The 13,728-nt window shown below is 39.6% G+C and overlaps 1 protein-coding gene across 13 annotated transcripts in view; it reads right to left on the bottom strand.

The window, feature by feature from the left end:
* STYX (serine/threonine/tyrosine interacting protein) overlaps positions 1-13,682 on the bottom strand; it is a 65,868-nt gene extending 52,186 nt beyond the window's left edge. For 3 of the 13 annotated variants that reach the window (XR_002831238.1, XM_023760780.1, XM_023760785.1), the window contains exon 1: positions 2,096-2,437. Coding sequence is in view for 12 of the 13 variants with exons in the window: in XM_023760780.1 (XP_023616548.1) it covers positions 2,096-2,176 (81 nt within the window). In the remaining variant the exon portion in view is untranslated. Of the gene's footprint in view, positions 1-2,095; positions 2,445-13,370 lie in introns of those variants that run through there. The other 10 variants (XM_023760777.1, XM_023760776.1, XM_023760784.1 and 7 more) reach the window with 10 other exon arrangements.
* Between the last annotated feature and the right edge of the window lie 46 nt (positions 13,683-13,728).

The raw sequence follows: 13,728 nt of genomic DNA on the forward strand, positions 1-13,728 counted from the left end.
CCCCCAAATAATCCTCTAAATTACAGATATTAATAGACTTTTTTTTTTTACATTCATGCTAACTCAGATCAACTGGCACTAGATAGCTAAAACAAAGTGTGGAAAAGACTAAGGAAGAAGAGTGTTGTGATCAATAAGCAATATCTGCAATGGATGAAAGAAGAATGGTGTATGACAAGTATTTGCCATCTCTGATCTAAACTGCCAGATGCTTGTGAAACAGCCTTTCCCATCTTACTTGGGCTTAAGATTCTGTCTTGTTCAACTCATTTGAAATATACATTTCAAGAAAGTATAGATTTCATTCTGTCTTTGGAATGCAGACCAAGATAAAGAAGTCAGAAAATAATGCAAAATGCCAATGGCAACGACACAATATTTTAAAAGTTAGGAAAAGAACAAAGAAATGACAGTAAATTGACATGAAAAAATCAAATACAGTACAGATAGTCCTAATTTGTAAATGGATTGCATTCCAAGTCTCTAACTTGGTTGCTTAAAACTCAGAATTATAAATAGTAATTAGGTTTCTGAAGTTAAAACTAGAAGTGTTGCTGTTTTTTAAAAAAACACACAAACCTTTTATTTTAAAATAATTTTAAGATTACAGAAAAGTTGCAAAAAATTGTACGAGAAATCTCCTTTATCCTGATTCCCCAAGTCAGAAAAGTATTTTTAGCACATAATATAGAACTTTTATACACCCATAATAGAAAGGGAGAATATTCTACTCCTGCAATGCCAGCAGGCTTTAAAAAAACACACACAAAAAACAGAGAAGAAACAGAAAATATATTTAATCTTGAAAACTGGTCTCAGCAATGTAGTAGTAGTAGATTATAAATCCTGAGAAATTGTCTATGTAATGACAGTTTAAAAAAGGAATAAAGCCCCGCTCATGTGGCTCAATTGATTGAGCATGGTCCCATGCACTAAGAGGTCGCCGGTTCGATTCTTAATCAGGGCACATGCCCAGGTTACAGGCTTGATACCCAGTAGGGAGTGTGCAGGAGGTAGCCAATCAACTGATGTTTCTTTCTCATCCATGTTTCTATCTGTCTTTCTCTCTCCCTTCCTCTCTCTCTAAAAATCAATAAAAATGTTTAAAAAAGAGAGAACTTGGCCCTGGTCGGGTAATTCTGTTAGAGCATCATCCCGATGCATCAAGATTGCGAGTTCAATTCCTGGTCAGGGCACATATAAGAATCAACCAATGAATGCATAAATAAGTGGAACAACAAATATCTCTCTCTCTCTCTCTCTCCACCTCTCCATCTCTTTCAAAATCAATAAATAAAATTTTCTAAAAATGAGAACTTATGAATATGGACAACAGTGTGGTGACTGTGGGGAAGTGGAGAAGAAGGCACAGAGTGAATAAATGGAAAAATTAAATGAAGAACACAAAAAAATAAAATTTATCTATGTAAAAAAATAATATTTAAATGCACAGCTAAATTAACAAGCAAGTTAATCACTACAGATTAGTTTTGCTTGTTTTTTAACTTCTTATAAATGGAATCAACTATTTTATGTCTTGCTTCTTTCATTCCACTTAACGTCTGGGTTTCACCCATGTTGTAGTATATGTCAGTTTTCCCCTTTTTATTTCTGTGCAGTATACTACTGTATGAATATTACACAATTTACTCATCCTCCTGTGGAGATTTAAGTAGCTTCCAGGTTTTGGCAATTATGAATAAAGATGCTATGAAAATGCTTTTACTAGTATGTGCCCTTTGGTAGTCATATGAATTCGTTTCGCTTGGATATGTAAGTAGCAATGGAATTGCTAGATCACAAGGATAAGCCTATATTTGACTTTACTAGACAATACCAAAAGTTTTCCAAAACCAATTTACTAGTACACTTCCACCAGCAAGGAATGGAGGTTGTAGTTGTTCCACATCCTCATCACAGTCATATTTTAAATAGCACTGTACATGTGAGATATAAGACAAAGCCTAGGACTTGCTCAAAGTGAGAAGTCAAATAAAACATAAAAAGCTGGTCCCTAGCTGGGTTGGCTCAATGGACAGAGCGTTGGCCTGTGAAATGAAGGGACCCGGGTTCAATTCTGGTCAAGAGCACATACCTTGGTTGCAGGCTCCTCCCCGGCCCGGGCCCCGGTCAGGGTTTGAGCAGGAATCAACCAATCGATATATTTCTCACACATTGATATTTCTCTGTCTTTCCCTCTCTCTTCCACTCTCTCTAAAAATCAGTGGGAAAATATCCTCGGGTGAGGAATAAAATAAAATAAAATAGAAAGAATTCACACAGGTAAGTTCCAATGAGCTCACAATAAAAAAACTGACTAAAAAAAAAGGTGGTAGTGGAAATGAGCTACCATGAAAAGCAGATATAACTGAATGACATCTACAGACCTGCAGATAGGACAATAATGAAAAATTCAAAACACATATAGCCACGGCCAGTGTCACTCAGTTGGTTGGGGAATCATCCTTTACACTGAAAGGTGGTGGGTTTGATTCCTAGTTGGGGCATGTAGAAGAGAAAACTGATCGATGTGTCTCTCTCATATCAATGTTTGTCTGTCTGTCTGTCTGTCTCTCAAAAACAATGACGATATCTTCAGGTGAGGATTAAAAAAAAACCCCACACCAAACATTTAATACAATAAGTAAAGAGAGTAGCAAAAATATGACCATCAATTAAGAAACTCATTTTTAAGAGAGGCAATGGAATATGTAGAAACGAAAAAGTGCAACTGAATTTAAAAAAGAAAAAACAGTGGATGAATTAAACAGAAGAAAGGACACGATAAAGAAAGAATTTGTGAACTGGAAAATAGAAGTGACCTTTCAAATGACCTAAATTCAGAGTTGGAAAATATGAGGTCTCAGAAGAGGGGAGGAATCAGATTGCAGTGTGCACTCTCTGAAGCACTTAGGAGCAGAAAGGTAGAAACATTCCTGCCTGAGTGGTCAGCACATATTGTAGCTAAACCCAGTGACAGGTTAGCTGTGGTCTAGCAGCCCCATTGCAAGGAAGAAGGCAAGGCCACTGGATCTTGGCCACTCCCCCTCACCCACCAGGAGCTGGCAGCAAGAACTAGCAGCAGGGCCCAGAAGAAGCTGTAGCAGTATCAGGTTGCAGAGAGCACTATCTGCAGCCTTGAGAACTGAAGAGGCAGAAGCATTCCTTCCAGAGTGGTGGATGCATGCTGGGGCTGGTCCCCATGATGGAGGTCTGGCAGCTGCCATTACTGGGAGAACAAAGCCACAACGCAAAAGCCTGTCTCTCCCAGGCCATCTTGCCCCCACCCATAGCAGCTTAAGCCAAGTGGGGGACACCTGGACACCTATGACAGGGAAGCAGCTGGTTTCAGAGGACAGCACTGGGATTTCACAGGTGTAGAACCCCATTGCCCACCGCATTCCTCCATGGGGGTGGTGTTCTGAAGGAAAGGGTCACAGAGGAGATGCCTACTTCCCCAGGGAATATAGGGCATTTTCACTTACCCACAGAGATCCAAGAAAACAAAGCAGTGCAAGAGAAAACAAAAACACTTCAGCACAACTTACTGGACAACAAAAAACCTCTTCTTATTGACCTACTAAATAAAGAAGGATCACTCTTTTTAAAAAGCAGATTGCATTCCCATAAATGCCTAGGCAGAGGAAAAAATCCATCAAATACCATGAAACCAAGGCAACAAGGTATCTCAGAAAGAAAATGAAAACATCTCCAGAAAATAAACTTAAAGACATCAAAATATATGATTTAAATGACAGAGAATTCAAGACTGCAGCTCCTGAAACTCAACAAAATATAAGAAAACTCAGGCAGTTTAATGAAATAAAATAAAATAGCTCAGTTGGTTAGAGCCTTGTTCCGATATGCCAAGGTTGCAAGTTTGATCCCCAGTCAGGGCACATACAAAAGAAATAATTTACCAAAGAGATTAATCTTTAAAGAACCAAATAAGCCCAGCTGGTGTTACTCAGTGGTTGAGCATAGACCCAGGAACCAGGAGGCCATGGTTCGATTCCGATCAAGGAACACGCCCCGTTTGCAGGTTGATCCCCAGTAGGGGGCATGTAGGAGGTAGTCGCTTGAGGATATTTCTGTGTCATCGATGCTTCTATCTCTCTATCCCTTTCGCTCTAAAAATCAATAAAAACATTTTTTAAAAAGGACCAAATAGTCACTTTCTCTCTTCCCAGAGCACACCCTTCTTTTCAAGTGTACTTTCTTAAGCTCCAAGGACCCTTCTTCTGCCTCTGAAACTTGTTTCCTTAACCCATTTCTTCTATGCCTCATTTTTACTACCTCTGTAACTTTCTAAATAAACTTCTCATAATTTGAGTTCTTGGCTCTGAATTCTTTCTTTGCAGAACTCAAGAACCAAGGTCCAACTTCATTGTTTTGACAATATCACCAGTTAATGTAAGGTGCCTTATCGCCCTCTCAGTTGGCTAGAGGCACCTCCTTATGCTTTAAGTCTCCTTTCTTGGAACCTACTTAATGTGGAGCTAAAGGTTAGGGTCCTTAGCTCCAAGAGCCCTTTCTCTTATAATTTGAAATAAAAATAAAAAAGATCCAAACAGAAATTCTGGAGCTGAGGAACTCAATAAACTAGTGAGCTTATTAGGAAATAGCACTGACCAGATGGAGGAAAGAAATAGAGCTATGGGAGATAGAAATCTAGAAATGATGTAGATGGAAGAAGAATAAACTTGAGAGGAAAGAAAGAAAAGAAAGAAAAAGAAAAGGGGAGGGGAGGGAGGGAAAGAAAGAAAGAAAGAAAGAAAGAAAGAAAGAAAGAAAGAAAGAAAGAAAGAAGAAAGAAAAGAAAGAAAGAAAGAAAGAAAGAAAGAAAGAAAGAAAGAAAGAAGAAAGAAAGAAAAAGAAATTCTATGAGAATATCTGACTCCATCAGGAAGAGCAATATAAAAATAATGGTATACCAGAAGGGGAGGGGAGGGGAAGAGGGGAAGGGAGGGGAGGGGAAGGAAGAGAAGGGGAGGGGAGGGGAGGGGAGGGGAGGGAGGGAAAGAAAGAAAAGAAAGAAAAGAAAAGAAAAGAAAAGAAAAGAAAAGAAAAGAAAGAAAGAAAGAAAGAAAGAAAGAAAAGAAAGAAAGAAAGAAAGAAAGAAATTCTATGAGAATATCTGACTCCATCAGGAAAGAGCAATATAAAAATAATGGTATACCAGAAGAAGAAGAAAGAGGGAAAAGACAATAGCCTACTCAACAAATAGTAGTTGATGAGCCCTAGCCGGTTTGGCTCTGCAGACAGAGCATCAGCCTGCAGACCAAAGGGTCCCAAGTTCAATTCCAGTCAAGGGCATGTACCTTGGTTGGAAACAACTCCCCCCGCACCCACCCCCACCCAGGGCTTATTGCAAGGCAACCAATCGATGTGTTTCTCTCACACTGATGTTTCTCTCTGTCTTTCCTCTCTCTTCCACTCTTCCTAAAAAACCAATGGAAAATATCCTCGGGTGAGGATTAACAAAAACAAACATACAAAAAAACAATAACAAATAGTTGATAAGAACTTCCCAAACCTATGGAAAGCACTGGATCTTTGAATCCAAGAAGCAAACAGAACACCTAATTATTTCAACCCCAGAAGGCCTTCTCCAAGGCACATTATATTAAAACTATAAAAAATTAGTGACAGGCCCTGGCCAGATAGCTCAGTTGGTTAGCAGCAGCTGCCAACCTTTTGGACATCACGGATCACCGGATGGTGACCGCTGCTCCAAAGGTTTCCTTAAACCAGCGGTAGCCAACCTTTCAGACCTCACGGACCACCAGTGGTCCAGACCATCGGTTGGTGACCGCTGGATTAGAGCCCGTCCCGATACGCCAAGGTTGCAGGTTTGATCCCCAGTCAGGGCACATACAAAGAACAACCAATGAATGCATAGATAGGTGGAACAACAAATTGATGCTTCTCTCTCAAATCAATTTTAAAAAGTTTATGGCAAAGAAAGAATTCTCAAGGCAGCCTGGGAAAAGAAGACAGTAAACTATAAAGAAAATCCCATTAGGGTTTCAGCAGAAATCCTAAAAGCCAGGGGACAGTGGAATCAAATATTCCAACCATTTGACAGAGAGAAATTACCAGCCAAGAATAATATATCCAACAAAGTTATCCTTTAGATATGAAGGAGAAATAAAGACTTTTCCAGACATACAGAAGCTGAGTGAATTTATCACAAGATTTGCATTATAGGAAATGCAAAGGGGGTTTTCTATTCAAAACTATGAGTAAGATGACTAACAGACAGACAGAAACAAGAAATTGCAACCCTTATTCAGAAAAGGTACTATACACCTAAATATAACATAAAAAATAAAGGATAAAAACATTTTTTAAAAAGACAATTAAAAAAGAAACATAAAAGGGGAGGTGGTAAAGGCCTGAATTTTCAAAGGGGAATGAAGGAACATTCAGAAGAAAAAGAACTGCTGTATATATGAAACTTTCTTTTCCAAAGCCTAATGGTAACCACACTGAAAAACAAAACAAAACACATTGATACATAATATTAAAAAAGAGGAAATAGTAAACAAATAAAAAAAATCATAGAATACCACCAAACTAAAATAACAGACAGAAACATAAGGGGAAAAAAAAACAAAGGAGACACAGAGTTACCAGAAAACAAAAGATATAACAGCTACAGGAAATCCTCATGTATCAATAATCACCCTAAATGTAAATGGACTGAACTCACCAATAAAAAAGGCGCAGAATAGCGGATTGGATCGAAAAAACAAAACCCAAACAATATGCTGCCTTCAGGAGACACATCTCAGTGACAAAGACAAATACAGAATAAGCACACAATAGATGTGCATTCGGTAATCATTGCACAAGATACTATGAATCATTTTTATTTTTTTTTTTATTTTTAAATAGCCAGCCTTATTTTCCTGGAGCAACTTGTCAAGCTGTGAGAAAGAAAAGTGATTAAAGAAATGTGTACTTTTGAGTTTACCTAAAATAAAATCTCTAAATTGTGCATGATAAAATAAGAAAAATGGGAAAATATATAGGGAAACGAGGTTCTGCAATATCATTTACCAAAAAAATTTTTTGAAGAAAATAATTTTCACTGTCCAATAATTTAAAACATTTTATATCAGATCAAGCATGAACATATGGGATAGAATTCAAAATTTACCTGAAAATTTGAGTGAAAAAGAGGCTTCAAGGAAAGGAAAGGTATTATAGGAGTAAAAAGCAAGTTATAGAGAATGAAAAATTATTCCTATGCATAGGACAGACAAGTTTGCAGCCTCCTTAAGTGAGTATCAGGACTTGCTATAACTAGGCTTGTATCCTTTGAAACTTAAAGCTTTCTATCACAGAATATTTCATTTGGAACTATTCTTGATCTCAAGAGTCTTCCCTCCTTGTTGCCCTAGCCTGGATTACTACCTACCTACAGAACAAATCTTAAACCTTCTTAGTCTACTATTCCTGCTCATGCCTTTGGCATACTATATCAAGATTTTAAAAGTTATCCATGCTCACAGTCTTGCTGTACCAGACATCCATAGGTCTGAATAGATCTATAATAACCAAGTCTTGCCAATCATAATCTCTGCCTGCTCATACTGCTCCTAAAATCATCACTTTAGAAATGGTGGTATTATTAATTGGGCAGACTCCTAGTATAATTGTCAATCTATTGAGTTAATATTAATTAGAAGAATCAATTTCCCAAATTTTGTTGATTAACCAAGTAGCCCAACTATATTTTTCAAACCAAAGCAAGCCAACTAAGTCAAAATACAGTGGGGCCTTGACTTACGAGTGTCCCGACTAACAGTTTTTTGAGATACCAGCTGTCTCTCCACCGATTTTTTGCATTGAGTTGATAGAGTAATTTGAATTAACGATCGGTCTCGGAATGAATTAAACTCGAAAGTCAAGGCCCCACTGTATCCCTAATTGTGAAACATATCTGCTCCTAATAAAAATTAATTCACAAGTGAAAATCCTCCAATCATCAATGATAAAGGGTACCATATATTATTAAGACATCTTTCATTCTATCTTCTTCTTTCTCATACAAATGCAAAGTTACAGCATCTATAAAACTGCATTATGGGGCAGAAAAATGTTAAAAAATGTTCAAGGATCCATCAATAAATAAATGGCCTGGCCGGTGTGGCTCAGTGGTTGAGCATCGACATATCAACCAGGAGATCACAGTTCATTCAATTCACGGTCAGGGCACATGTCTAGGTTGCAGGCTCATCCCAGTAGGGGGCTTGCAGGAGGCAGCTAGCTGATCAATGATTCTCTCTCATCACTGATGTTTTAACTCTCTGAAATCAATAAAAATGCTTAAAAATAAATAAATAAGTAAACAAACCAAAGAATATATGATATATGAACCAAAGAATATAGGCTATAACCATTAAAATAAATAAAAACTTAATTCTTACTATCAGGTGGATTAAAACACATAATTTTTAGAAATGCCAAGATAGATTACAAATATTACATAGGTCGGGGGAACAACTTAGGGGGAAAAGAATGATCAGAATTCTATATCTGATCTGGGACGTTTCACAAACCAAAAATTAGTATACAGTCTCCTCCAAAAAAATGTAGTCCTCTTTGAGAATAAGCCCTTTCCTTTAGTTGCCATCCCTTGCTCAAACTTTGCCAAAAACAACGGACTAAAGATGTTCACTCAAAAACAAAAGGGTTGGGAGAATATGGGAAGACAGAGAGGCATTCAAGTAAAATGCTTCTATATGAATTTTTCTTAAACCTGCCCACCTTCGTTAGAATTATCTGGCTCCATCTCAGACGAATTAAATCAGAATAGATGATGGTGGGTCTAGGCATGGCTATTTTTAAAAAGTTCCTTAGGTAGTTTTACTCTAAGTCAGGTTACAAAAGCACCACTAAATGTAAAGGTACTAGGAAAGGGATGCTCAAGCCAGTGCTATTAAGTAAGTCCTATTTTTGATGTTGTACTAAGGCAGTGGTCGGCAAACCACAGCTCACGAGCCACATGCGACTCTTTGGCCCCTTGAATGTGGCTCTTCCACAGAATACCACGTGCGGGCCCGCACGTACAGTGCGATTGAAACTTCGTGGCCCATTCGCAGAAGTGGGTTTTCGAGGAGGTCGACCCCTCAGATTGAGGACGTTTTTAGTAAAGGCCAGCTTAGGAGTACCCTAATTAAGTTAATAACAATGTACCTACCTATATAGTTTAAGTTTGAAAAATTTGGCTCTCAAAAGAAATTTCAATCGTTGTACTGTTGATATTTGGCTCTGTTGACTAATGAGTTTGCCGACCACTGTACTAAGGGAATCAAAAGATAAAGGGCCCAGCCGATGTGGCTCAGCGGTTGAGCATGGACTCATGAAAAAGGAGGTCACAGTTCGATTCCTGGTCAGGGCTCATGCCTAGGTTTCGGGCTCGATTCCCAGTAGGGGGGCATGCAGGAGGCATCCGATTGATGATTCTCTCTCATCATTGAGGTTTCCATCTCTCTCCCTCTCCCTTCCTCTCTGAAATCAATAAAAAATATTTAAAAAAGATAAAGAAAAAGATAACATTTAAGTTGCTAACCTACAATTAAAGTAAATTATATTTCACTTTCTACCTGAAAATAGATTAATTTTTGAATTATAAAACCAACAGTCCTAACTATGCAACCAATTTGTTTAAAAAATTAACACTGTAAAATTTATTTTTCTTGCTCACATCTAAAAAACTACTATAATCTTGCCACAAGTAAGAAAGATTCTATCATCAAAACTGTTAAACAGAAAACCACAGGCCCCAAATGGTATCACTCTTGATGAAAGCCAATGATATCAAACCTAGATTGACTACCTGATTCTTTTTTGTGTTTTTGTTAATCCTTACCAGAGGATACCTTTTTCCATTGACTTTTAGAAAGAGTGGAAGGGAGGTAGGAAAATGAGAAAGAAAGAGAGAAACATCAATGTGAGAGAAAATCATTGATTGGTTGCCTCCAGCACGTACCCTAACTGGGGCTCAGTATCAAATCCACGAACCTTCTGTGCTCAGGCTACCGCTCTATCCAGCGAGAAACAATGGACAATGGCTAATACCTGATTCTAAAAGCAGTTTCAGCCTCTTCCAGAATCATAATCTTAAGCAGTCTGGAATTGATTTTTTAAAATATATTTTTATTTATTTCAGAGAGGGAAAGAGAAATAGAACCTGGGGATCGAGTCCGCAACCCGAGCATGTGCCCTGACCGGGAATCTAACCTTGACCTCCTGGTTCATAAGTCGTCGCTCAACCACTGAGGCACGCGGGCTGGGCCATCTGGAATTTCTTATCTGTCTGAAAAGACCCCCCTTTAGAGGAAGGTGTCCTAGCCTGAAATAATTCACTTTTAATTTCTTCGTTCCATCTTCATTCTGCCTATAAAAACTAAAAAAGTTGATGGAAATGTCATTATGCAATGCATGCCTATAGTTAACTAGTTGAGTGCAAGGAAAGTGCTGCAGCCATGCAGAGGAACACAGTAAATGCAAAGGTATTTAATTGGGGGATGGTGGAGGGAGAGGGGAGGAATTAAAGCATTACAGGAACTGAGAAAAGATGAATATAACTAGGGCATACAGAGAAGGGAGCAAGAGGAAGAACAGCTCATAATGAGGTTAGAGAGGTAGGCAGATTCAAGAACACATTGGACCCTCCAGATGATGTTACAGGTTTGAACTTCATCCTCAAAACAACGGGAAATCACAGTGTTTTTAAACAAAGGAGTGCTGATCTTTTTGCAAACTGATTTGAACACAGCTAAAATTTTGCTCATGTAAAAGTGAAATGCTTTGCCTCTGACTCCATCTTGTTCAAGCCTGTGTTGTTTCTGTGACCTTCAGGATAACAGCTCCTGCTTAGTCTTGCCTTTCAAAGCTTTGGGGCACTTTGGACTGGTAACACAAGCTCTGAACTATAAAGAATGCCCTGACCAGCATGTCAAGAAACTTGGAAGTAATGTTCTTAAAGAGATGATAGGATCATCAAGCTATCACAGCTTGATCACATCAATCATTAAGAGTATTCTTGCTTTACTTGAATTCCATTTTTACTAAAGCAAGATTTGGATTGTACTTTAGTTTCCATGTAGTGCTTCCTATGTGGAAGACACTATGCTGGCTGGTCATGCTAACTACATTTAAAACCATTTGACACTTCACATATCTCGTTGGAAATTAGTTTATCAGTTTAGCATGAGTAACTACACACCCTATTTAATGGGTATTTAAAGTTTTGTCTGCCCCAAAAGCACTCCCCATCTTCTGTGGAAATGTCTACCAATGATAAACTTCACTATCCTAGCCAAGGAAGCAGGTACATGACCTAGCCTGGGCCCTTCATTATATTTACCACTTCCTGGCTGTAGTGACTGATCCAAAGGATGGGCACATGACCCAAGCTGGGCCAGTCCTCTAGATTTTAAACACTGAAGCTTGGAGAGAAGTGCTTTTATTCCTCAATGTGTAGGCCCCAGAGAAGTCGATGGCCAAACTCCATGCTAGTGAAAGAGCCCAAGGAAAAGCAGAGACACTGTGAGAAAGTAGGGGCAAGCACCGATGAGAGGCAGTGGCAGCTCTGATGCACTATAATACTGTCTAGTCAGGACCCTAAGATTAGCTGCACCTCTAACTTTCTGGGTTCAGTTACTTCATGTCTTTTTGCTTAAGCTAGTCTGATTTTGCAACAAAAAGAGAAGAAACATCTAATGTTATGAAATAAGGAATTAACTGGCTTTCAGTAGGTAGTATCTGTTATTATTATCTACTAGACTTTAAACATTACTTCTGTCCCACACAGAGAACAAGAAAGCTATATTTCCAGAAAGATTTTATAATTTTTGCAGGAATAACATATATTATATACACAATAAAAGAGTAAATTAAAATCTGTAAACATTTTAAACTGGAAATTTTGGGATTAGAGCAGGGAAGAATTGAGGTCCTCACTGTCTTGTGCTACTCTGTTACCATGGACTTATTCTCAGTAAACTGCAATATCTTCACCTGAAAATTGGGGATGCTCTACATTATTCCTAAATTTGCTTCCAGTGCTGAAATGACTGAGTACTTATGAGGATATAAAAACATACTCCTCATTTACATTATTCCATATTAAACAAAGAAAAAAGTTAAATTCATTTTTAAACATAAATTTAACTCCCCCCCCCCCTCCCGCCCCATTTCAGAGTCTACTCTGGCCCTGGCCAGGTAGCTTAGTTGGTTAGAGTGTCCTCCCCATACCCCAAGGTTGTGGGTTTGATCCCTGGTCAGGGCACATACAATAAACCAACCAATGAATGCATAAGTAGATGGAACCACAAATCGATGTTTCTCTCTCTCTCTTTCCCTTCTCTCTCTCAAATCAATAAAAATGTAAAAAAGAATCTATTCTGAAAACATATGCAAATCTCAAGGATCACTACCACAAGCAAAAGATCCCTCCAAACAAAAAAAATGTGAACCCCAAATGAAGATATTCAATAGAATGAATATTTGGTATAAACTGAATGGTCTCTTAAAAATAGAGCGTTTCCCAATTACTTTTAAGATATTTAAAACTAGAAATTTTAGATTTCTTTCTTTCTTGATCGTGCTAACGCATGCCTTGTCCTGTTACTAATTTAGAGTTCAGAAAATTCTAATTTAATATTCTGCAATACACTTGAAATAAGGAGTAGATGGGGTTAAAAAAAAAAAAAAAAAAAAAAAAAAAAAACACCCAGCAACGCAAAACTCAATACAAAAGTTAGACGGGGGGGAAAAAGCAAACTGGGTTATAAAAAGAACTCCAAAGTAGAAATCAGGAAGCTAAGCTATATAAGAATTTTATTACTAACTTCCCTCCAAAGGGCAAGGTTTCTGATTTAAGTTTTCAGATTCAAATAAGCCAGCTTTGTAGCTCTGCCTCAAAACAAACAAAAACCACTACTTTGGGAAACTTTTGCAAAGGAGCATTTTGAACGTCAGCCCCCGTATCTAGTCCGCATGTGGGGCAGGGGCATGTGTCCCACAAGTGAAGTCTGTGACGCCAAAGCCATCCCTCAGATGGAGATTAAAAGCAACGCTTCCCTCGCATTGCTTTTCCTCGACGCTGACTTGGGGTGGGGAGACGGCTTCTGCCCGTCTCGTTAAATTAATGACCCCAGACCCAACCCGTCGGCCGGCGCCTGCGGAGGGCGAGACCTGAGTGGGGAAGTCCCACCGCCCCCGAGCGGGAGGCTCCTGCCTGAGACCCCGGGACGTCAGGAGGCAACAGGGCTCCGGCAGCCTCGGAGGCTCCCACGGCTGGGGCCTGGGATTCCCCTCGGCCTGTGCGTGGCGGCCAGGGGCAGACTCACCTCGGCGTCTTCTTTGCCCTGCGGGAGCGAGGGAAACTCCAGCTTCACGTCCTCCATGATCCCGGCCGGCGGACTGGTGGGTGGGGTGGGAGTAGAGTGATTCGCCAGCCCGACCGTCGGGCCGGCAGCGGCGGTAGAGGAAGGAGGGCCGGCGGAGCGAGGGCTGGCGGGCGGCTGTGGCGGCCTTACAACTGACACACGCAGACCAAAGGGTCCCGGCGGCTCCGGCGGCGGCGGCGGCGACAGAGGGGCAGAGGCGGGTGGGGCGGCTCATACCCGGCCGCCATGCTGTTGCGGTCTCCCTCCCCCGGAGTCCCCACAAAAAGGCCGGCGGCCCAGACTGGGGTACTACCACGAG

Source organism: Myotis lucifugus, unplaced genomic scaffold (assembly GCF_000147115.1).
Source record: "Myotis lucifugus unplaced genomic scaffold, Myoluc2.0 scaffold_191, whole genome shotgun sequence".
Taxonomy (NCBI): Eukaryota; Metazoa; Chordata; class Mammalia; order Chiroptera; family Vespertilionidae; genus Myotis; species Myotis lucifugus.